At 44.0% G+C, this 26,274-nt stretch overlaps 1 protein-coding gene across 1 annotated transcript; it reads right to left on the reverse strand.

Annotated features, from left to right (window-relative positions):
* Positions 1–260: 260 nt before the first annotated feature.
* LOC119407154 (E3 ubiquitin-protein ligase RNF123) lies at positions 261–24,864 on the reverse strand (the record flags this gene model as incomplete). The annotated part of the gene is made up of 19 exons (XM_037674019.2): positions 261–399; positions 2,969–3,134; positions 4,672–4,832; positions 5,733–5,893; positions 6,757–6,945; positions 7,183–7,322; positions 9,200–9,293; positions 9,542–9,629; positions 10,797–10,884; positions 11,009–11,083; positions 11,583–11,760; positions 12,712–12,894; positions 15,442–15,584; positions 16,765–16,917; positions 18,219–18,342; positions 19,845–19,916; positions 22,352–22,413; positions 22,849–22,924; positions 24,763–24,864. Coding segments are annotated over 19 exons (2,355 nt in total), but the record flags the coding sequence as incomplete, so codon positions are not given.
* Positions 24,865–26,274: the final 1,410 nt, after the last annotated feature.

A 26,274-nucleotide genomic window follows, 5' to 3' on the forward strand; every position in this document is an offset into this window, starting at 1 on the left:
ACGCGACTAACTACAATAACTAACTAGCAGTAGAAACCACAGAGCTTCGCCACGGATCTCTTCCGCAGATTTCACACACTGCCAAGCTGCGATGAAACACAGTAAAAAGCGAGTACAGCACGTGGCTTCGCGTAAGCACACTAGTACACCGATCCACTTCAATATTTTAAATTATACAACAGTCGTTACAACAAACATATTCTTCCTACTGTACAGTTCACAATGCAAACAATGCCACACGTCGCAACTGAAACAACAGGAGCCACGATTGAAACCTGCCGGCCTAAAGGCTGACGGTTTCACTGTGGGGGTAGCGTCCTGCAAGGGTCAAGCTTCTCCACGATGGCTTTGCAGAAGAAACACTCCTTGCTGTTGGCGAGATGAGTCAGGATGCACACGCTGCAACGCAAGAAAGAGCACTTAACACAAAGCGTGACAAAGATAGAAACGCAAAACACTAGGCATGTGCGAATACTCGAGCACTTCGAATATTTGAACGAATATCACAGTATTCGAATTTGCGTCGACACGAATTTAAATTATTCGAAATTAAGAAGTATTCAAAAGGAAAGAATAAACGTATATTTGACAGCTATAACCCCCCCTCCCGTAAGGGTGGCTTCACTGCAGCGTGGGACTGCTATGCCACGAAACCACCTATCCAGGAGAAATCCGCTTTACCGCAAAGCCACATGTCAAGGACAAATGTACATATTGATTAATTACACCCTGATTAATTACTTTTTAAGTTTATAAGCTTGTTATGCGGGCTTATATGCGCTGTGTAGTTAATTTTTGAAAGGTAACATATTTTACCACTTATAACTGGCATCCTACTGCTATTCAAATCTTGCTGTTATTCAAAGTGTCATTTGCACGTGCCTAGTTTCAATTCTTAAAGACTGTGTGCAAGTTAGTTGGATCATGGCAAAAATGCTAATTTTTCTTTATAGTATGTGATATATAATATTTGAACTGTCTGATTCGAAATCATTTGACCAAATCACTGTTCGCTTCGAATTCGCTTTGAACCTTAAATTTACTATTCGCCCATCCCTACAAAACACCACTGCAATTGCACTGTTTCTGCCGTATTAGCTTAACATATTGCATTTCATTTTATTACCTTAAAAGGCCAATAGGGGCATTACACAAGGGGTGGGAGCACACATGTTCATTATAAGTGAGCTAGAAATCGCAGGAATAGACGTATATTATTAAACATGGAACTCACGAGTAATATGGGTAGGTAATTTCGTAGAGCGTATATACAGGTAGCAGAAATGTTGAAAATGACATCCAGTGCTTTTTATTCTCAAAAACAATCTGACACAAGGTGAAACTGCTACTGACACAAGGTGAAAAAGTGACACAGGAACACACTGTACAGCAAAACAGCATGGCGAAACAGACAAACGGGATTGGTGAAACAGACAACACAGTCTGTGCTTTTTCACCAATAATGAATGCAAACAAAGCCAGTAGCCCAGTTAAGAACCCCTGTACAGACAGACACGTGCACTGTGGTGTGTATGTGTTTCTGTGCCACTCTTAAATCCTGCATCGAATGTGCAATGCCAATGGCATTTGGTATGTGAAACTTCAGTAAGCTTAAATCTATTAGCATAACTGACTGGGCTAGTTGGTCTCGCGTAATTTTTATGTAAAGTGTATTTCACGGAGACGCAGTAGGAGAAGACAAAAAAAAAAATGAGTGCTGACTTCCTAAGCCGGGTACTCGACTTCGTCGCATCTTGCTGGACCTAATAAACGTTGTTCGTTCATTCATTCATTCATTCATTCATTCACTCATTCGTTCATTCATTCCTACTACTGTGGTTTGTTTCGAAGTGACTTTTATGCAAGTACAGAAAGTGGCAAGAAAACCTGAAAGAACATGAAAACGCAAAGAAGAAAACAAGAAAGTATAAAAAAAAAGACTCAGACAAAGACTTGGTGCCTGCTGGAATCACAGAAATCGCATAAGTAGCGACTGATGATTTCTTTTGCTTTCATAATTTCTTGTTAATGCAAAAAAATTCTATGGCATGTAGGCTAGAATTACAGAGGCGGTTTATAGGTTCACCTAAAAAACGCTATTTCCACGGCTAAAACTTGGACGAAAGCCAGTGCAGCAAAGTAGGACATAAAAGCTATCATATCATATAAAACTCTAATCAATATAAAATATAAACTAGAAGTGTTAATTTTGACAGAAAGCTTCATTAGGAAACCATTACAGACTTAAATTGAAAGGTGGCAGGCCAATGCTGGTCAGCACTTTCTAATGTTGCCTAATAGAACAGTGGAATCTCGTTCCTATTTTCGCGGGTACCACAAAATAAAATGCACCCCTCGAAAATCTTATTATTTGAAGCAGGTTCGAAAAGTATGGCAACAGGTGCACTCGGTTACTCGGTTACAAACTCAATAGCGAAGGTCTCACGTGCACAACTAGTCGTCACATCTGTCATGCCATGTCGTACACATTCTACTAGTTTTGTTGTGCACTCGAGGCCCTACAGTCGGCTACAACCTAAGAAAAATACAAGCTCCACCCACGCGCTTGTCAATCACCCATGCAAGAGAGTCGCGCAAGCTGGTTTCCTTTCGAGCCGTAAGTGCTTTATCCGTGTTACTGTAAATACCACGCATATTGCAAACTAAAGGTTCGTTATTCCTACCTAAAATATGACCTTTGGCTAAAGTTATGTCGGAATCTTGATGAAATTTGCCAGGACATTCAAGTTTTTTTACTTATAACCAGCGACATGAACATCTGTGTGTATAAGAACACCAACAATGTGAAATGCACGAAATGTGCCTGATGTCACGGAAATGAGCAAATGTGATTAGATGGAATGGAACAGCTGTGCAAGTTCTCTCTGGGTGGGTCAGTGATGACTGTACGTGGAGCTTGTATTTATTCCTAGGGTTGCAACCGAGTACACTTCAGTTGTGTACTCACTGGCAGGACTGGTGGCCACAGGGGACGAAGCGCACCGAGTTGCCCTGCGCGTAGCAGATGGTGCAGATGTGGTCCTCGTCAAAGGTGACTGGTGGCGGCTGCCGACTCTGCACCAGCTGCACCAGCTGTCGCGCTTGCTCCACCTCTTCCTCCTTCACCTCAGAGTCTTGGTGATAGCAATATACACGATGATTAAGTTAATTTCAATGACGTGTGAAGGCTGTAAATAGCTACTGCTGCTACTGCTGCTACTACTACTACTGCTACTACTACTGCTACCACTCCCACCACCACCACCACCATCGCCACCAACACCCCTAACAACACAACTACTACTACTACTACTACTACTACTACTACTACTACTACTACTACTACTACTACTACTACTACTACTACTACTACTACTACTACTACAGAAAACACTTGTTAATTCAAAATCGAAAGGGACCATAAAATTCTTCGAATTAAGCGGAGTTTGAATTAGCGGGCGGGTGCTGGAATGAACGGACATCGTGCCACATTGCGCAGGCAGAACCCAAAGAAGCTTCCTCTGGACTAGTTATTGCGAACTAGGTGCTACTACATGTTTGTGGCAGGTTATTTTGTAAATTAAGTTCATGGAGCTCTAACGGCAAACAGAGTTAATTGACCAGTCAGTGATACGCTAGAAACAAGCACTGACATGCATTCATGTGAGCAGTGAGCCTTAATATCAAATATATGACACTATTTATGCTCCAAAACACGTTTATTTACGCGGCAGTGTTAACGCAATCAAAATTAAAAGTAATCAGTAATTTGCAATTGCTTGTGCTTTTTCTGTCGCGACACCATGAGCATCGTTTGCAGCTTGCCCAAGAGCAGCAGCGCAGCGTCCGAATTCTCATCTGCTGAGGCATGCTGCTGTTTCGTTGTTTTGCATCTCTAGTAAATTTGCTTTGGTTTTGTTTTGCAACGCATTGCGATCACTTCAGGCCGACTTCTGCGAGAAGCAATGAAAACCAGGGGCTCCCAGTTTGAATTAATCGTTGTGGATGCCAACACGTTTGAATTATCGGCGGTTTCCCCCATAGAAATACACAGAGCTGTGCTGGGACCAGGGCATCAGTTCGAATTAACTGTAAGTTCAAACTAACAGAGTTCGAATTAACAAGCTTTTACTGTACTACTACTGTTACTACTACTACAGGTGTGTAGCCAAAAATTTAGGGGGGGGGATGGGGTTCAACTACCATTTTGTCTGTTCATGCGTGTGTTTGTATGTGTGCATATGTGTACAACACACAAAAAATTGAAATATTTCAGAGATGGCAGAGGGTGGAGCTGAACTCGCATGGCTAAGCCAATGTACTACTACTACTACTACTACTACTACTACTACTACTACTACTACTACCACTACCACCAATGCTACTACTACTACTACTATTAGCATTGTCATGCAAAGTGGCAGGAGGTGTCTCAGAGCAGCAGATCTACATACATCCACGGCACATGTACCATAGAGAGTTGTGCTCGTACAAAACTACCACTTACAGACAGTACTACTCTTCACACACACTGCACATGAACGCATTGGTGTGGCAGACTAGGCAACGTCCTTCGCTGGTTACACGGCGTTAATATGGGAGCAAGAAATAAGAAAAGACTTTCATGCTGCACATGACAGAGCGGGTAGGCGGGTGCCGAACGTGACTTACAGTTTGCAAGCGAGAAAACAGGTGCGTCACTGGCAGTATCGGCTTCCTCCAACACCCCCTCTTGCACCACCAGCGACGTGGGCCCACCGCCCAGCAGGAACTCGAGGGACGACAGCTGGAAGCACGGTTCGGCTAGCAGACCCGACAGAGCCGTTTCACGGCTGGAAGGGCGAGATGCGAACGAGTATATAAAAAGGTGAGAAAACGGCGTGACTGGTGGCGCCATTGCAGTGCACCAGGTAGATTAACTCGTTCTTAATGCACGGCATTATTCGGCAAGTCGGTCAAAAATTTCCGCGTGAAGCTAACAACCACTACAGACCCAACTTGGGCCTAGTGCCTATCAAAAGAAACACAGTTGAGGTGCAACGGAAGTTGTATGAACAAAAGGAAAGGAAGACAAAGAAGATTAACACTTAGATTGCTAATAAGATGACACAGAAACATGTACATGTGGACAGTAAAATCGCATGATAACAAGCCACATCTGACCCGAAAATAGCTTTTCTGTATCCAAAAATTTGTTATAAATGCGTATTTTTAACACCATATTGAAATAGTATTCTTCCTTTGCATCTACAAAAGTTGCCAAAAATCACTCATTTTTAACCAAACTGAACAATCAAACTTATGGATCTGTACCTCTGCATCAAAAATAGGTATTGCAGGTAAAATGCATCAGTTAAAGCATCTAAAGTTAATAAATTTGATGCATGCTCATGTCAGGCATCACTGCCAGCAAGCAGTAATGGTGGCATGATCTCCTGTGTCAGTATAAAAGGATATGACCTTTTTCTTTTTTTGCAAGTTGTTCTGAAAACTGACACTAATCTTTAAAATGCCTTAGTTTTGCATGGAGGCTCCTCTATATCTATACCACCTGAAAGTAGGTTTTCTATGCACTTCCAAATGGTAGTTTTAATTGGACTTTTAGATTTTCTTTCACTCTTACTGCGTTTGTCTGCACAAATTGCACAAAATTGTACACTGCACATTTTGCGCAAACATCAAATTTGTACAAGCTGCACACTGCACAAACACCAAAGTAAAGGTGTGCCTGCCTCTCCACGGATCCCTTGAGCAAAAGTGCAACCAGGATTCCAGTCACGGCAGCGACTATGGGAAAGTGGTCAATGCCCTCCAGACCCGCCATGTCCATGCCGACCACCAGGTCGAAGCAGCCGCACCTGGACGTCACCCGGTTCAGTATGTGGCTCAGCACCTGCAAAAGACGTGGTCACGTGCGCTCCTTTGTACGTGATGGACGATGACAGCTAGTCACCGGAACCGGTGCTATGGAACCGGTGTTGCTAAGGGGAACTCACTGTTGGGCAAGTTGGTTAATTCCTGATGAAGAAAATGAGCGCAAGATTAACGAGACAAAACCTGTTCTGCGGCCTTCTTCGTCCTTAGTCATGTTAATTTCACACTCATTTTCTCTATCACTAAGGTTTTTCTTACAGGGTCCCCAGCTGGCACCACAGACCAGCGTGCTGAATCTGTTCGCAGTGAATGTAACTACTCTAGCAAAAAGCTAGATTCTCTCAAGCCATGGTCCTGGTGTAGAGTTTCGAGAACCACATCAGTCCTGAAAGAGATTAAGCCTGAATGTACTTTCAAAGTGAAGATGCTGAAACTAAAGCTTTCTAAGTTTGTTCATGTAATGTGAGCTGCTTGTTCAATGGAGTGAAAATTATTGCTTAGCAGAAGGTAACAAAAAACATGGCCACCCTTGCACGAGTTGGTTAGATGATGTTCTTCAGGCCATGAGGAAATGTCTCAACGACCTTAAAGAACTTGGATTAAATAGATTTCACTGAAGTACATACATTTGCAGTGACTCCAGGTGTCAGCAACTCATTGTTACATATAGCAACAACAATTTCAGCTGCAGCTTCTGAATTCACTGTCAGCAGTTGCCAGGATAGTTTGGGGGGGGCTCTCCTTAACCATGCACCTAGACTACTACAATGCTCCATGGACCTAGACTACTACATAAGCCATGTGTTCCTGTAAATAAGCTAAGCCCTATCAGTTACTAAGCTGATTACACTGATTACCTGATCACGCACAAGTTACGCTTACCTGAAAGATACGGGCTAGCAGAAGCTCAGAGTGGGGCCTCGTAGGGTTGGTGACGAGGCTCGGTGCAACGTTCACGATCATCTCGAGGACGCGGAGAAGGCCCAGCGACAGGTCGAAGCAGGTGGCGCAGATCTTCAGCTGCTGCGAGTTGATGAACACTCGCTCGGGTCTGCTCTGAGCATTCTGGATCTGAGAGAGCGAGGGCAAGACGACGTGCTCTTGTAAATGCCGTTTTCACCATGTAGCAGTGGTTGGTTAGTTTTGACAGCTTAGTTTTGACCATGTAGCAGTTCCATTTGTAGATCACGGTCAAAAAAATCGAATACTGATCGGCCCTGATCACAAACAGAAGTGCTCGTACGTGTGACGCCAGTACAAGACACTCCCCGGCTGGCACAACTGCTGCACGTGAGTCAGTATGCTCACCTCCTGAAGCATGCTTATGAACTGGGAGAAGGACCAGTTAAGCTGCGTCAGGACGCTGCCCAGGAAAGCTGAAGCTGGCTCTGGGTGGTCCTCCAGCCAGCGGCCAATGTGGTTCTGGAAGAACACACTCGGACAGGGCGCTGCAGTGGGGAGAAGACGGACAGTGAAAGACGTGACCCAGTCTTTCCAATCGTGATACGACAGGACCACATTCAAGTACAATGCTGAATTTCAGAGCAATGCCAGCATGTAATGAAAACATGACATGACAAAGGTACTTTTATTTATTTATTTATTTATTCACATGCTGCCTAGCTATTGCTCAAGATATTGCCATGACATGGCAACCCCTCATTTGGAGACAAAAAGGTTAGCAAGAAAGATTTGCATGAAGACGCAGCATGTGCCATGTACGCAGTGTTTTTGAAGATTTTTTGGACCTTGCTATGAAAAGCTGTCAGGTCACGGGCATACCCAACACCATGGATGTCACGGAGGACTACACTGTCTGCAAGTGTAATATAATGTATGCGTAATATAACACATTACTAGGGGTGTGCGAATATTCGAAATTTTGAATATTTTTCGAATAGTGTTTGCTATTCGATTCGATTCGCACTGGAATTTTATTATTCGAACTATTCGAACTTCCCAAAAACAAGTACAGTCAACGTCCGATTGAAAGTGACCCCTTCAAATTTTCAATATGCATCACCTCATTACACTCTCGTATTGCGGCAAAGCTGCCTTTCAAGCTCCGTTATAGTAGAACTTTGCCAAGACGCAGTCAACGTCCGATTGGAAGTGGTCCCTAGATTTTTAATATGCTTCATCTCATTACACCCCGGTATTGCGGCAAAGCTGGCTTTCAAGCTCCGTTACGGTCGAACTTTGCCAAGAGACAACGTCCGAGTGGAAGTGGTCCCTAGATATCCAATATGCTTCACCTCATTACACTCTCGTATTGCGGCAAAGCTGCCTTTCAAGCTCCGTTACGGTCGAACTTTGCCAAGACACAGTCAACGTCCGATTGGAAGTGGTTGCTAGATTTTCAATATGCTTCACCTCATCACACCCCGGTATTGCGGCAAAGCTGCCTTTCAAGCCCCGCTACGGTCGCAAATGTATTAACTCAAGAAAACGCTGGTTCCAACATGGAGATGAAAGATGTGGCAGAGTTGGGGGCTCAATTAATGCTGTTTTGGACCTGAAATTTGGGCAGGAAGTCTGAAAAATCGGACGCCGAAGCTTTTCAGCATCCAAAATTTCAGATGTTCTTATATATCGACGCCTACGAGGCAGATTTGGAACTCGGGACTTGAAGGGAGCACACCCTTCTCCGCCACATCAGTTGGGCTTCCACAGAAGTTGAAAGAGGAGGAGAGGCTGAGAAAATGGCATCTTTGCCTATCACGTGTAAAGTGTTGTCGGCAACACTTTTGTTGCACCAAATCATGTACATAAATAGGATTCGGCCTCTACATTGCCTGATTCTTGATAAGACAACTATGAAACATCACCCCGCCAGTGCTTAATCAACCTAGTAAAAAGAAACACTTTCATGTTGCTGTCTCATAAGAATATGCTTAGGAATCCTCTCTAACTTTTTTTTCTGCAATTTCGCTTCGAAGTATTCGAACAATATTCTAGAAATATTCGAGAAATATTCAAAAAATATTCTATTCGATTCGCACTCACACCTCACTATTCGAATTCGCTTCACACCCAAAATTTTGCTATTCGCACAGCTCTACACATTACCAAACAATAGACATCACTCTTTTGTACCGAGTGTTGCACCATGGGACTAAAAACGAACACTCGCTTTGTACAATGTAATCGCAACAAAGTAATCATGCGCATTGCACACAGCTGGAAAATTGGACTGAAATAGCCACCTACCACTGAGTAAGAGATGCATCTTATCAAGAATTACAAAAAAAAGACAGTGTGGCCCTTACAGTGTATACGGTAATCATGACCTCAAAGCCTACGTATATGCGAATCGACATCTCACCAGGGTGATTGGGTACTGTCGATTCCACGGGCCTGGAAGCCATCCTCTCAGCTCGGTGTGGCGACAGCGTGTAACGAAAGGCATATCCGCAGCCCTAGAAGCAGCAAGGGATACGAAGAAAAAAAAAGAAAAAGTTGACACACTTGCCTTCTTGCTGTGTTTACTTGCAAGTCTGACACAGATCAACAGACCGGATCCATGCAATTTTTTGGGTAGAAACAGTGGACCTAGACAATGAGTAGGCTAGCTTGGAAGAAACATGACACCGTTATCGTCTATATTTTCCACTCTTTCTAGACTCATGCACGGCATTCCTCGCGAGAAAAAATATGAAAGTCCCACCTTCCACAGCCTCATCAGTATCCAGTTTGTTTGGGCCCACGGCCGGTTCTTGTAAGGCTGTAGCAAGGCTTGGATAAGCGCCAAAGAGCTGCAACAGAAGCGTAAAAACATGTGATTCAGCGGCCGCCCACGGCGAGTCATCGCAGCCAGGCTGGTCAGAAGCAGTACCAATTGTGCTTCGAGGGAGGGGCACGTAAGATAAATCCATCATTTTTTTGGCCACAATTTTGAAAAACATTTACACACGGTTCATTCCAGCAGTGTACTACACACCTACAACAACGTGCAGCTGGCATATAGACCCCTTGACAACGACAGAGGCTGTTAAAGGGGTCATGAATCACCCCTCAGTCTTGGTGAGAAAACACATCCCGCCGAAACAGGACATTGCTAAGAACAGCTCAGTCAAATCTTAGTCGTGTACAGCAAGGAGAGTTCAGAAACAGAGCGCGAAGTTACCATTTCCTCAAGTGCGCTCTCTTCAACAGAGGCCTGTCCTCACTCTCTCTCTTCACTGGGTGGTAAGCCTGCTGAATGACATCGGACACAGACAGCATGCGATTGGCCAATAGCCGACTTAAATAAAGACCGGTATTTGGACCAGATGCGCTTCCTGCCATAGGGTGCCACCCTGTGCCAGCGCCTCGCACAATAGTCTGCTAACATTACACTCTGGACACAAATGGCGCGAAAAATACGTGGGACTAGTAGAAGAAAGCAACAGGACAAGCGCATACTAACAACTGAACCTTTATTAAAAAACGAAGATGTTTATACCAAGCAAACCACACGTTCACCACGCACAGAACCCAACCCTCAGATATGCGCATCCAGATAACATTACACAGTGAGCCATACTCACGCACACAAATCACACCGAGAGAAAGCAACCACGTTTCAACGTGTGCACTCAAGGTCATGACATGCGCTGACATAAGTTCTTCTCCCTGTGCCCTCCCGCCCTGTGTAGCTTCCACCGTGCTCTTCGGGACGAGAGAAGAGGAAAAACGCTTGAAGCGCGCGTAAAATCCTTATAACTCCACTCGTGCTTGATGGATTCGAGAAATTTTTGTGGCAATCGGTTCGTAAGGCAATAAACTCAGATACTGAGGTCATTCAGTGATTATTTGAAAAAGTTGTTCAAGACTCCTTTAAGGTATGACCCTTTGAGTACACCAAACCAAGAACTATCCCTTCCCAGCACATTCCAACACCCTTATCCGCAAACTGCTTCCAGCGTCAATGTAAGACTTGCCTCTTTGTTGGCATGCACTCCAACGCCCTGACGGTGGACGGCGGGCAGACATGTGCAGCCAAGGCTCGTAGCAGGGCATCTTTCACATCTGCACGTGCACAGAGTAGTTCAACTGTTTACGTCACGTTTATGTCTGTTTCAAAAAAGGAACTCAATCTGGCAAGAAAAAAGAGCGCAGTTGTAAGGGCCACCTGGCTTATAGCTTTGCTCACCTGGGTTGACGACACGGCGATCGGCAAAGTGTTCGGCAAGGAAAGTGCTGTACCTCACTAGGACATGGTAGTGACCTATTCGAGAGAGAGAGAGAGACAAACCAATAATCAGAGTGAGACTGAATGAAGATGATATGACTGTTATAACCATGGATGGGAGACACTGCTGCCAGTAGCAGCCTGAGTTACAGAGCCACTGCAGCGGGTACGCTGATCTAAACAAACATGACAAATAAATGAGACTGGTGTTAAACTTGACAACCTGGATGTGGATTTATCCTTTCTCACAGAATGAATCAAGGGAGTCCTTAACTACACCCAAACCTCATTAAAACAAAGTCACATCTGCCACGAAAATAACTTCGTTATACCCGAAAATTCGTTATAAACGTTTATTTGTAACACTGTGTCTTTGACAAGACTATTCTTCATTTACTTCGTTATAACTGATAATTCGTTATATCCGTGTTCGATATATCGAAGTTTGAGTGTAATATGAAATAATGACTAACGAATGGCCCACTGCACACGTTGACATTCACACAGTCCTAAAGACTAAGCAGAGGTTGCTTACCAGGGATGTCGCTCAGCAGGCACGTTGGCGGGAAGTGGACGCTCAGAGATGTCAACAGCCTCATGCATGCTTCGACGTGGTACTCTGGCACGAAGCAAAACTCCATGCCCGCGGAGGATGCTTCTTCGAGAGTCTTCAACACGACGTTCAGCAGCCAGTAAATGTCGCTCTGTTTCTCCTGAAACAAGTTAGTGCGAAAACAGAGCAATCAACATCAACATTTAGCGTCCTACATTGTTCGCGATTAGACTTTGGCGGCATCCCTGTCGTATGCTGTCACGATGTGGCGACTACGAAAAGGCTGAACGGTCTACCAAAAATAATCGATAATAAATCTGTCATTTTATAGGGTAACCTCGTGCCTGGTCATCTAAATCTGCAGATCAAGCGTCCACTATAAAAGCACTACTATGCATTCAAAAAAAAAAAAAAAACAGTGTTCACGTCCACGTATATCCAAGCTTGTACAAGTTCACGTTGTCTTGTGTGATGTGATTAGATGTGGCTTCCTCGCTATTGAACTCACAATAACATTCAATGACATAGAGAAAGTGTGTCGTGCACCAAGGGACAACTTGGCAACAGTGATAATTCGATGAAAGTGATCACCGCAAAAGAAATGTAGCTTAACACTTATAAAACAGTGACAAACAAACAATGAAGTTGCAGTTTGGGCCACCATATGGGTACGTCATTCACAATGACCCTATGACCTTGTAACAACGACTTGCATACCACTATGCATTCCAAAAAAAAAATCACCTATGTTCATGGTCACATATATTTGAGATTGTACAAGTTCAAGTTGTGTTGAGTGACGAGATTAGACGTGCCTTCTTCACTATTGAACTGACAACAACATTGAATAACATAGAGCAAGTGTGTCTTACACCACGAGACAACTTGATAACAGTGATAATTCAATGAAAGTGACCGGCACGAAAAATAGGTAGGTTAGCGGTTATAGTACAGTGACCAACAAACCATGAAATTGTAGTTTGGACCCCTATATGGGAACCTTGTTCACCATGACTCTATGACCTTGTATACGACTCAACCTGTCCTGACAGTTTTCCATGAAACTTTTGACTCGACTATGACAAGAAATTGTAGTAGATGCAGTACGCACCTTGGAGAAAACCACGACCGAGAGCCAGGCAACGTGACGAGCCTGCTCGGCGAGCGTTTCGCCGAAGACTTGCTCCACCTTGCTGAGTGCCTCGACCACGTCTTTTTCGCCCCAGGCGGTGTTCCTCCTGACCTCCTGCACAGCCCTGAGGTACTCCCGCATGTTGTCTTTCACGGCATTCATCTGCGCGTATGACAGAGGTAGAGTAAATGGTCAGCAAAACATTAACTGTTACTGCTACATTAACAGTGAGTGATTGTCTTGTTAATGACTGTACAGTTAACACTACATTTAATACTAAAGGGGTGGTGTCATCAAATTTGTGGCTTGCACCTTCTTTGTTGCAAATGTTTCTTATTGCTCCAGGAAGCATGATGCATGCTCCAGGATTCATGTATTCTTGCTAAATAATTTAATGTCGCCTTATTTATGTGAACGACTTTTGGTTTCGATTTCTGGGCGCCGCGTTGGACACTGACATCAATGTGCAGAAAGCTTGAACATGTGGGCCCGCAAAACTGTGACGCATGCAGTGCTGCATCGTCTGCTCTCGCACACGCACGCGAGCAACCATCTGGATGCCTTCAACACTCGGTAAAATTCTCTAATACGGAATATTAGTGTGTACAGTATTCTGGTATACACAGAGATGTTGCATTACTTCGACTGGGTAGCGCAAAAACACGGAACAAAAGATAGAGACGTAGACAGCACAAGCGCTAACTTCGTTAGCGTTGTGATTAGTGGTGTATATATTCTTGCGTGTTCCAAAATAAACGTGGTTTGAAGTTAGCGCTTGTGCTGTCTACGTCTCTATCTTTTGTTCCGTGTTTTTGCGCTACCCAGTCGAAGTAATGCAACTTTACCAACCTGCCCAACTTGCCGCACTTAACAGAGATGTTTGCGAAGTACTAGGTTACCGGACGATGGTATCGACATCTTCCGACGCTTTGTGCAACCACAATTATTGGTGCGTTTCTTTTTGTTTCGCTGAGTGACCGTGGTGAAAAAAGATGTTTTAAAAGGCAACGCATTCAGAACTACGTCGCTGCCGAGAATTTACATTAGCAGAGAAGTAGTAGAATACATTAGGCTTCTGCAACAGCAATTCTGTGCTTGCCTGGTTCATCTTAGCACCACCAGGTGGCCCCACCTATCCGGCCTCTCACGTTAACGGCTACGACAATCCCATATGACAAAGCAAAGAAGTGTGTGAACGAACTAAACTTCTCTAATGTCACGTTCGCAGGTTCGCGTGACGATGCGAAGCACTTTGCAAAATGCGAGCAAGTTTGGCTACTTCGGCAACAAGCTAAGAAAAAAAGAGTGTGCTTCGCAGCTATTGCTCTCTTGGTTTGCCTAGTGCTGCGGAGCTGTGGGTCACTGCTCATTGTACGTCATTCTAATGAGGTCTGACGTCACTAAAGCTTTCGTTACACTATTACACAGTGACATCGGTGTCAGTCGTGCTAGTGATGGGTCTCGATCGTGAGAATGAGCATTTAGGCATACTTTGGAAGCGAATTTAAACATACTCGAAATGTTTCCTGTGTCCAACACTTCGTGCTGAGTGTCCTTGCATACAGAGGAAGCCTACAGAAGGCTTTTTATAGCTTCAAAATTTGGTGACACCATTTCTTGTGCAGTTAATGATAGACTTATAGCTAACACGTATGGTGTGAAGTTACATTTACATTTAATGCTTTTCAAGTAATACTAATAGTTTTTCAAATGTCAAGTACTGCAATATGAGGTTCTGCAAATAAAACAACTATGGCATCTACAAGCACAGCTATCGAAGCACTACAGCAGCACACTCTGGCCAACACAGAGCACCTTGTGAAACCGTAGCGCACTTCAGTGTTACCAGTGGCTTGGAAAATATCATCTAGTGGATGCCTGTTTGCCTAATCCCCACTCAGCGATCCACTCCCCACTCATTGACCTCTGGTTCTCCGACTGTCAATAAAAAGAACTTAGGAATGCCAACGGCACATCTATTAAGAACAATAATAATAATTGTTGGGGTTCTACGCCCCAAAACCACGAAATGATTATGAAAGACGCCACAGTGGAGGGCTCCAGAAATTTCGATCGCCTGGGGTTCCTTAACGTACTCCTAAATCTAAGCACATGGGCCTCCAGCATTTTGCCTCCATCGAAATGCGGCCACTGCAGCTGGGATTCGACCCAGCGACATTCGGGTCAGCAGTCGAGCACCCTAACCACTAGACCACCGCAGTGGGTAGTCCACTTCAGTGTAAACATATAGTTTAGACGAACTTCTTAGGCGAGTTGGTCATACTGAACAAAACGTATAAACTGCTCAAACTAACGACCACGTAGACCAGACACAAGGACAAGCACAGACTTGCAACACAAGTTACAAAGGTGTGCTTGTCCTTGTGTCTGGTCTGTGTGGTCGTTAGTTTGCGCAGTTTATACCTTTTGTTCAGTGTAACCAACAGCTTGGAACATGTCATCTAGTCGGTCCCTGTTCACCTAGTCTGTATCCCCCTCCCCAATCAGCAACATGTTGTCCTCCCACTGTCAATACGAACAAAATTAAGAATGCTAACAGTACAATTATTGTTCAGTTAATCCTAGAGTTAATGTCTGGGATACTCATCGTCATGCATATCTATGACTTACATGAAAGTGATCAACGTGCCATGATAAGTTTATACACCCCCGAGTTGCCTCGGAATCGATTCTTTCAACAGCACTTGCCTTGACGAACTGAGCGTGCCCGCAGAGGCAGTACAATCGCACGATTCCGTCGAGAAGTTGCAGAATCTTGACGCTCTTGTCTTCCTCCTTGGCTTCCTGGGCCGTAGCCGACGTTTCGGTCTCCGCGCGAGCCGGGCTGCCACCTGAAAGATGCAACGGTTACAAGCAGGCAGTGCAACTACAGTGCGAATGCAGTGCGAGTGCAGTGCGAGTGCGGTGAGAATGCAGTGCGAGTGCAGTGCGAGTGCAGTGCGAGTGCAGTGCGAGTGCAGTGCGAGTGCAGTGCAGCTGCAGTGTGCGAGAGCAGTGCTGTGCACTCACTCGTGCCAGGCGTATTGACAAACGCTAACCAAGATGCAGCATGCGTCTGTACGTAAGCGATGAGATCACCTTTTTATCGTTTAACTTCAGCTTAATTCACTTTTATCCATACCAGCTGCAAGCTGTTTTTTAAATACGAATGCATTTCTTAGTCGGTTATTCGGGCTATGTGAGGCATCCGGCGTTGTCCGCGGCGCCCTCTCCCATAGCAACAGCTGCGGGCGCGCGCGCTTACCCTCGCCCCTAGCAACCGGAGCATGTGGTGCGAGAGAGTGTAGGAGAGGGTAGGTGCAGTGCTTCGCCGCTCAGTCTGTCGCCGTTTGCTCTCTCTCCTCCCTGCGCCCCACTCTCCCGTCCGCTCGCGCCTCACTCTCGACCGTTCGCTGGCTGGGCGCCTCTCAAGAACATCCGGAAATGTGTGCTCGAGATGCCGCTGTGAAACGCCAACGCCGAGCCGAGAACGCTGGCGCCCCACTCTCCCGTCCGCACGCCCCTCACTCTCGACCGTTCGCTGGCTGGGCGCCTCTCAAGGCGATGGCAGAAGTCGGTGAAGGCGAATGTGTGACGGCAACGGTACCCTCTCTGGGCGCAAGAAATGCATTCGCATTTCCTAACGATTCCCTTCGGGGAGGTGGGGGCATTTTTTTTTTGTTGACTTTCTTTTTCTCTTTATCTCATAATACTGTTAAGAATTGAAAATAGTAATGCCCCATATGCTTTCCTTAGCTACTTTATCTTTTGGCTTCATATGGTTCCACAGTTGACAGTAGGATATAAAAGTGTATGTTGTACGTGTAGGAGCGTGCACGCCAAAGGAACACTGACACACATAATTAACGATTTTTAAAAACGACCACGCACTTCTTGTACTTACGTAAGAAGAATGCCTGTAAGATATACCTTATAAGTCTTCACCGAAAAAGAAATGAAGCTTTTCGTGAAAGCAAACAGTTGAGAAGACGAAATGAGCGCAAGAAGAACAAAGAGCTTATGGATGCCTACCAACATTCTGCTGCGTTGTCCTCATCATCCGATTGGACGTTGAGGTCGGTATTTCCGACGCCACCATCCTCTGATCCGGTGTGTCGCCGACGTGGGACACCTCGGGGCCCGTTCCGATTGTAGTCACAAACAAGGATGCCGGAATGTACAAGTCTGAAGGAGGACAACAGTTCGTGTTAAGATCCCGTCGAATAACGCAACATATTCAATTTAGTGAGTAGTCTGCACTGCCAAAGCTGTATTATAGTTAACGAATGATCTGGTCACCCTGACGCAATGACATGACCGTTATTAGAGTCATTGTCATAATGATTATGTTATACACCGGGCATTAATACCTATCACAAGCATCATGACTGAGAGACTTTATTATTTTTAGCATATCTTCGTGTGCTGTCTTGCACGGCCTACAGTTTTTCAACACAAGACGCGATGACATCAGCAAATATTTTCAAATATTTACATCAGCGTTTGTGGGGGTGCTATCACCCCTTGTAATGTTGTTCACCCCCTGGATGCTGTGCACCCCCATGAATACTGGAGGGGAGCTGTTAATTTCTTTAATAGCAAACTGACAAAAACGAGCTGTGTTATCATAAGAGATCAAAGATGAAGATAGATATGTCTTCTATGTTTAATGTTTAACCCTTTCGCGACCGTTGACTAGTATAATCATCACGAGATTTTCTCACGAAATGACCGATGGCGACTACGTATACTCGTCATCAACAGAAATTGGTCCCACATGGAACCAATGAAAACTACACTAGTCATACTTGTGTTTCTTGACACTAGATGGCCACACTTGTCCATGTCGGGACATTTGTGAGTTGGCTTTCATTTTATTGCTATTTTTCATAGTATTGCCGTGCGGTGCAGCCACCTTCGAGTTATCTTTTTCTACGCGATTAGTGAAATAAAGGAACTCCATTGAATTGAAACAATGGTACCATTTTATTCAGAAAGAAATGCTCTACAAGTTGAGCGGAAAAAATGTTTCGGTAATTTTAACAGGTTTTTCTTTTTTTTTCAGTTTCAAAAGGGTTAAACCACACCGCTATAACCTACTAGAAAACATACATGTAGTAATTAAACTTGTATTTACCGATTATAAAGAACAAGGAGATGAACCGCAGTTTTGCTTATGTAAAATAATTTTACATCACACTGTCCATTTCCAAAGTCACTTCTTGCACAAAAATCATAAAAATGCACGATTTTATAATGAAAAACAAAACCTTGAATGGCCTTGGGAAAAGAACCGGGATTTGCAATGTAGAACAGAGGAAATTAGGTGCCATGATGTCGATGATGCAAGTTATTTCACAAGATTCGTCTGAGCTGAGCAAGTCAGCTCATTTTACTAAACATTCACTAGACTAAATGTTTGTTAGCGCTTCGGACAAGCACCGAAAAACAGGCGGAAGACACACAGAAGACGTGAAAGATCATACTGTGTTCTTGAAGCAGCTGACCGGTGCCGGTGTGAAATACGGGAAGGCACCGACGGACCAGGGCCAGAAGTCGGTGGAAGAACGCCAAGGCAACCGCATTCGGACACAGGTCGAGGGTCAAGGTCTGCAAAGAGTTGCCGCATGACCAGGCCAGAACGAATAAAAGATAAGGGAATGTTCAAATATAAAGAAAGAAACGCACTATGTTCCTTCGTTAAGCTATTCAGTGACAACCTATGAAAAAATGTAAGCACCATCCTCAGAACCACGGTGCGCCTGCCCTTCACCTGTGAAAGACAGTCATGCTAGCTGGTTTCCGCTCGAACCGTAATTACTTTTTCTCGCTCAGTGTAAATACTACGTATATTAAGAGGCAAAGGTTTGTCGTTAGTATCTAAGACATTATGTTTGGCTGTGCAGCGATGTCATAATCTACGACGAAATTCACCAGGACGTTCAAGTTTCCGTCCTAAGACAAGGGGCCGGAAACGTGTGTCTGTATGGGAAAGACAAGTATCTGAAACACTCGAGAAGTGCTTGAATTCACGAAAAAGAGTAAGCGCTATTGGATTGACCATTTTTGTGAACTTTCTGTGGGAGAGAGAACGATAGCTGTAGGTGGAGCTGACATTTTTTTTATGTTGTAATCGAGTGTAATTAACACAGAACACTGCGGCTTAAGCAAACTCGAGTTTGGATGCTTCCCGGAACCAATGGAAACCATCTGCGATGCCAATAATCAGGAAAATCAGTTACAGGTTGGAGGAAAGTTCGTGAAAGAAGAACATTACCATCCACCCGTTTCGTAGCATGAAACTATGAAGCTAACCCATACAGAAAGTTTTTGAAAAAGAAGGCTTCCTGGTTCACTGAAAAAACCATACACATTTTCTTAGTAGCTTTGAGCTAGAAAGCAGGTGGATGGTACTTTTCCTTTCACGAACCTTTGTATATCTTGTGGGTTTTTGCAGAACCAATTTGGTTGGTTGGTTGATTGATTCATTGAGTGATTGATTGATTGATTTTCACATAATCAATGTCCCTGCTTCAAGTCATCGATTAAATTGCCCCCTCACTGCAATCTGCTAGACTCTTGGCTAGCCCAGAAGTACAGGTGCAGCCCGGAAAAGCGTTGGTCTTGAGTTCGAATCCCGTGCCAGGCTAAATTTTTCGTCAACTGCAAAACCTCCCGAGAAACCCTTATTGGTTTCCATTGTAGCTTCATGCTACGAGACAAGTGGACAACAAATTTCTTTCTTTTCGTATCGCTAACAAACTAGCCTAACTGGCCCAATTCTATTAAGCTAAGTTATTTACTATGGCCAACTACTGTTTATTTCACATCATGGGATGTCACAGTAAGAACATATAACACCGGCGCTGCATTTTGTCTCACTTGTCTATTGTAAAATGCGGTGTTCATGTTCTCTCCTCCTTTGCTTAAATAAAGCGAATGAGCACGTGAGACTCTCTTTTTCAGGGGTGGTTGTAAGTGCATAAAGCCTGCCTTGGTAGCCTTACCGTCATAGCTCTAGAAAGATGTTCATGAGTAAAAACAACCATACTGAGCTGTCAATGTAATGTTTCACGAACAACTAAACAAGACTGGGATGTGGCAACACATACCCTGCTTCCTGGAGTATTTTCCTTGACGAAGGCCTCGAATTTCGCGAGAAACAGATCGCGGCTGGTTTGACCCTAAACAAGAAGGGGAAAAAAAAAAGGATACGATGAACACATTGACGAGTGAAGAAGCACCTTTAAAACGCATCTAACATGTTTAAAAAAATCACCTTTCTTACTTTAGCGGTCCTAATTCTAAGGGCATTTTCCATGCGTGTACAGCACTCACAGATTGAAACGTGAAAATTTAGGGCTAAGTAATGCTCACACTTTCGTTTCAGCGTTCACAGGTCATGTCATATCGGCACAATTTTGACTTCAACACTTGCATCAGAGCCATCATTACCTTTAGCGGCCATACTTGTAGCAACAACGCGCAGTAATCAGGAGCAATTGCTCATACAAATCATTAATACTACAAAAATGATGTGTTTCAATCCAAAGTACTGTACATTGTACTCTGAAGTGCTGTTAGGGAATAACTATTCAGAAAATATGGATGGGCATCACAGTAATAAATTGGCCTAATAAACCTTCAGTACTTCAAAGAAAAGAATGTCCATCACAGCTGTACAGCTCCGTACAATCGCACCCATTTTCCCAATACTAAGTCGTGCCCTCGGTGTTCGAAAACCCCACGCTCTTTCCACTGAGAAGTTGGCTTTCTAGCAAGACTTATCTGTCTGACAGCTGAGCTTGCCTTAACCACTAAATTGTGCCTTGACAAGGGCAAGCGAAGTAGTATGAAATAAAGCACATAATCTCGGTTTGGATATGAATGCATGCAAATAAATGCATCCATGCAGTGAGCAATAGATTTGGTTAGTTTTGAATGTTTGTCCTTGAAAATTTTGGACTGTTTGGTTCTCGATTTGAGTAAAAATGATTAAAGATGGAACATCTGAGCGGCATTCATAATTTTCAAATATTCACATGGCCCCACCAACTAGGTGTTCCATTTAGCCATGAATACTACAGTACATAATGATTAGAGTGTTCAATTACAAGCTGGAACATCAAACTTTCTTTTCTGTCAGATAGCATGGTGCAAATAGATCACAAGATTACGAGGAAACCATGTGCGTTAACTTGTTCTTTCAGCATTGCTTTGTAATGTATAAGCTAAACTTCCGGTACAGTTATGTTCTGATAGCGAATGCAAAGGTACGTATGTGAAGGTACTTACTACATACAGACTAAACATGTCCTACATGGGCAAGATGCCAATAGACTGTCACTGACACATACTTTCCTTCATTTTTAGAAACTTTACTTGCTCCTCACACGCAAACTGACAGCATTTCAACGCGTACGAAGACCGAAAAAAACAAGATTTTAATTGGATACTAATGTCGGTCTCGAAATGTCGAACCATGTGTCATCGACGTTATTACAGCGACCATAGAGTTTCTTAGTATAATACCTAGAGGGGAATCTGGCGCTAGTGTCTACGCGGGCTCCTTGAGCGGCGCTTCAACCACCATGGGAATGATGGGAAGTACAGGCTTCGGAGTTGCTTTGGATGGATTAGGTTCTTAAGATTCGCGACGCTCGTTTGCCGAGTGTAAAACAAAGCGATATGAAGTTATTTCTAATTCGAACTTGCTTTATTCTTTTGTACGTAAAACTTATTGCAAAAAGTTTGCATGAACGTGGGATAGAACTGAAACCTGGACAAATTCAACCACCAGGGTATGCATTGCTCTGCAATTGTGTTCCAGATTTGGCATCACAATATAATGAATTATTTTCTTTACAACAGTTGAAACAAACGCGCTTGTCTTTCCCTCTAAAGTACGCATTATCTATTTATGGAAATAACAGTACCGTATTGAGTGAAAAACACTTAACGTATCATCTGCTGCGATGACAGATGCGTCTCAAGTGGCCTGCCCCCAACGCATCTCTCGTTTTGTTGTGAAGTCGAGTCAGAGGAGCGCGAGGGTGCGTCTACTTAGCGTCGCCGTCGTTTTGCAGTCGATTTGAAAGAGTTTTGACAAGTAGCGCGTCTAAAAAACACCTGAACTTTATGCAATTTCCTGCACTGGCATGGGACGCTACATCAATGCGCAGCGGTGAGTGCACGACGCTTTGCTAAAACTGTCAAATACAACCTGTAAAGCTGCAACTTGGCAGCAAACTAAGAAACCTAGCGGTGTTCAGCCTCTTTGAACAACAAAGGCACTGCTTGAGTGCTTTGCAACGCACCACACTGCCCACGCCTCGCGAAGAACGAAACTGAAACTGTAGAAAAAGATCCGTAAACAGTTCGCTAGCTAACGTAATCCAATCCGAAGCCTGTACTTCCCATCATTCCCATGGTGGTTGAACGATCGCAGCGCCAGTTTCCTCTCTAGGTTATTGTATGAAACTCTATGACAGCGACAGAACACACAGCAGGACTTCACAAATTAACATGAACATACAGCGTCAAGTAGCTGACGTAACTTTTGTACCCTTTCTCCGCCCCCCATGCGGCCACGAGCGTGAAACACTAAACGATGTCGTACCGGTGGTGCGTCGTTGCCCACAGTCAGTTGTTCAAGTATCCTCAGCTGGATGTTCTCAATGTCTGAATAGGACAAAAAAAAATATTAAGCTCGCAAATAGTTCAGCGCACTGTGTGGATTACGCGTCTTCATACGAAATTATGACTACAAGGCTAATTATAATGGGTTGAAAACACAAGTAAAGTCAGTTCCAAACAGTAGACACTTAAAAAGAAATCGACTGGACTTTGGCTACAACCTGAATCATCTTTCTTTTAAATACTGATATGAAATATAACTGAAGATGTATTGAAAGCTAGAGCTTCAAGAAAAGGCAAATTATTATACATTAAGAAAGACTTTATTAATGCTTCTACAACACAAACAAACAATTAAATGAAAATTAAAACAACAATGCATGCCAATGTATCTGCGCCCCTGTGTGATTTTCAGACAAAATTGCTTTCTTAAACAGTAAGTACACCGGAAACAATCAGACTATTCCAAACTAATCTCACCTGTGGTCATAACCTTCAGCCTCTGCTTGGCAGCTGCGTACAAATTCTTTCTGTAAGTTTCTTCAGTGGGATGTACCTGTAAAACAAGTTGTGAGAATAAACGGACATGGCAATTTCGATGTGCGTATGGCAAAAGCAGCACTGCGAGACAGAAAACTGCGAGCACAAGCGGAACTCTTCGAATGTGGTAAAATTTTCCCCTACTAAGCACCAAAACATTTAAGTGCGCAGCACCTTAGGGGCCTGGCTTGTTGTCCATCCAAAGATCTCATGTGGCGTGATCCCGCCAACAATCAAGCGCTCAATACAGGTATAAAACAAGGCTAGCAATGCTCAAAAGTGGGTTCAAATAAACGAACAAGGTCTAAAATAATATAATTAACAGAAATAAGCAAGAAGTAATTTCAATAACTAACTGAAAATCGCTAAAAACGTTTCAGAAGCATGCAGCTGACTCCGGTGTTGTGCAAGAGAGGGCACCACCGCCTCGTCAAGTGCATGATTGCTCCTCCCACCGGCGCTTCGCCGGCGCCTTTGTCGCTACATCTGAAGGGGGTAACAATCTGACGGAGCTCGCTGCAAACAAGACGTATCTCAACTGCCGTAACAAGCACGAAATTGATAAAGTGCAGCAAAAAGTAGCGCACATGTTGCACACAGAGTTTGTGAATCTCCCTAACAAGATTCTACTCGTGCTGGGGAAACCCTAGGTGCTTAGCTCAAAGGTTGGCTTCATCGATGGTTTAGTAAACGGAGTGGTGGGAACTCTACAAATGGGAATCACTGGGTGCCCGTGCTACGCAGTTCCTTAGGTTTCACATTATGGAGCTGCATTTAGCGCGGGATTTAGAACAACACCAATCGCTATAGAAGTTATTCCTTTTAGGATAAGCTTTTGGTTACATTATAACGCAATAGAGTTTTTCTTATATTGATAACGATTAGCTCAATCTTTATTAAAGACCACCGAAATCGAGGGCACCAAGGCAAGCTGGCAGGTGAACGTGCTCTCGTGGCCTGCACCCATGCGATGCGACATCGAACCTTACACAGGCATCTCATAAGAAACAATACTGAAATTGAACTGTAGAAAAGCTTTTACACTAAAATATTTAGGGCATTCTAATATAGTTGCTGTATATATTTCACAGCAGAGCTGTTATGCTCGAGGTTTGTCCGCGTGGCGTGCACTTAGATGAGCCAAGCTTACATGAGCCAAGTTAAGCCAAGGTATTTTATAGTCAAGCCTGATTAAGCCTAGATGAGCACGGTAAGACCTAATTAGCTAAGTATATTTAAGCTAATTAAGTCAATTCCTAATTAGCCACAATGACGCCGAGATGACTTTTTAGTGTGGCTAGTGAGGTCAAGCTTGGCAAATCTTATTGAGCCACGCCTAACATAGATTAATTAGTGTTAATTAAGACTAAATCTAATTTAGTCTTAAGCTAGATAAGCCCAGGTTGGGCTTTGAAATGTGAGTTACTTGAGATTAAGCCCAGATGTGCTAATTATCTTAATTAATCGAATTGGGTTAATTAATCTATTAGAATCGCGTTGATTCGGTGCTGCTACGTGATGGCTAATCGATACCTTATCGATACCGTTCGATAAGCTAGTGGCAAAAACATTGTTTGAGAGAGAGATCATGTGAACACTTTGTGCAGCCATGTGTGGATGCACGTATGAATTGACCTAGCAACACTTTGCAAAACTTAGAAAAGCCTAGCCAAGCCAGGACCAGCTAGGTGCCCACCAGCTCTGCTGAGACCCAGCCTTGCGACTTAGTCCAAGCCGCGCTAATTTTCTTGTGGCGTTTCAAGCTCCCCAACCTTCATATAAGGCAAGAAATGAAGATCTGAAGACTTCACGTCAGTAGGACTCCTTCAAAAAGATGCAGAATTGTGACCTCACCTCGTCCATGAGCTCGAACCACACGTCAGGTACAAGCGTGGCCAGGGTTTCGTTGTCCGGAGGCTTGACTTCCATGAACATGGCGAACTTGATTTTGTCAAATGTGCAAACGCATTGTCAAGGATGCAACAATTAGAGGATCAGAGACAGAGAGAGGGAAAGGTCAACGACACCTATGCACGCGATACAACCACATACTCTTCACGAACAGTACCTCCACATTACAGCCATTGCGATGCGTTTTTCATCTGCTCCTACACACCGGCAAAACTGGAAAGTGCCGTGCACTGGCCTGCTTGAACCAAGCCTTTTGTTTTTAAACCTGGCCTGTAAGCAGTCCAGTCCAGTTCAGTTCAGACCACTCTGAGCTGGCCCAGTTTGGCCCGTTAGCCCTTGGGTCTAGACAAAGCACAGCCAAGTTCCCAGTTACTGCGAAGAACTAGCAAGCAGATATTCTTTGCTAGAGGCACTATGAGTTTGACTGCCAAGTTTTCTATTGGAGTTGCTGCTGAAACAAGCGAACCAAGAAAAAATCTCGGTGTCCCATCATGGGAGACCTGAGCCCAGGTCTTTAAAACCTGCAAGATCTCTCAATAAAGTTATTTCCATTCATCTGTTTGTTCCTTAAACTTATGTGTTACTGAGTCATTTCAGCACCTGCACTCACACAAGTAATATTTGCCCCCTACAGATTATTAGAGCTATACAGCTGAATGCTTCTACAGAAAAAAGCCCCGCGTACAAAAGATTCCTTACATCCCAGCAATATAGCAAGCATTAAATGCACGATTTTTCCAGCAAGTGGCCTATACAACAAAGCATTTTGAAAGAGCTGAGCCCTTATTCATAGAGGCATTTCACTGCCCACAGCCAAGGCGTAGGTACACCCCCCCCCTGTTAGCCATCACCTTCAACCCTACCCATTGACTTATTAAAGAAAGAAAAAGCTGACGCGGCGACAGAAAGCCACGAAGGTATATAATACTCTCGAGGAGGGTAGCGGCGTGACGAGTCCGTGCTGGCAGACGCTCAGCATGAGGCACAGGTGGCGCTTCTGGTGCAAGAAGTCGGGAGTGCACGGAGAAAAACCGAAATCCGGTCAGCACGCCGGGACGGCCACGTGTTTCCAAGGCATTTCTTGATCTCATTGAGGCTGCACCGAAAGAAACCAAATAGCACGCACATGGACTCAGTCATGCATTGCAACCTCAGTCACGACGTGATTCAATAACCCCTGACAGCGAATACGGTAGTCAGTCGAACCCGTTTATAACGAACTCGAAAGTATCGCGAAAAGTGGTCGTTATATCAGTAGTTCGTTGTATATGGACTCGCCCTTAAAAACGTGCGCTTAGCGGCCAAAGCCGTTTTTTTTTTTTCTTTGCACTTTTATTAAAGTGCTAACAACCCCTTCGGTGACAAAAATAAGGCCTTTTCGCGTCGTGAAGCGACGCCCTCTGCGTGCTCACGAGGAATTAAACGCATTTACAATGAGCTTGACACCGTTTCACC

The sequence above is a fragment of the Rhipicephalus sanguineus genome, chromosome 10 (assembly GCF_013339695.2).
Source record: "Rhipicephalus sanguineus isolate Rsan-2018 chromosome 10, BIME_Rsan_1.4, whole genome shotgun sequence".
Classification (NCBI taxonomy): Eukaryota; Metazoa; Arthropoda; class Arachnida; order Ixodida; family Ixodidae; genus Rhipicephalus; species Rhipicephalus sanguineus.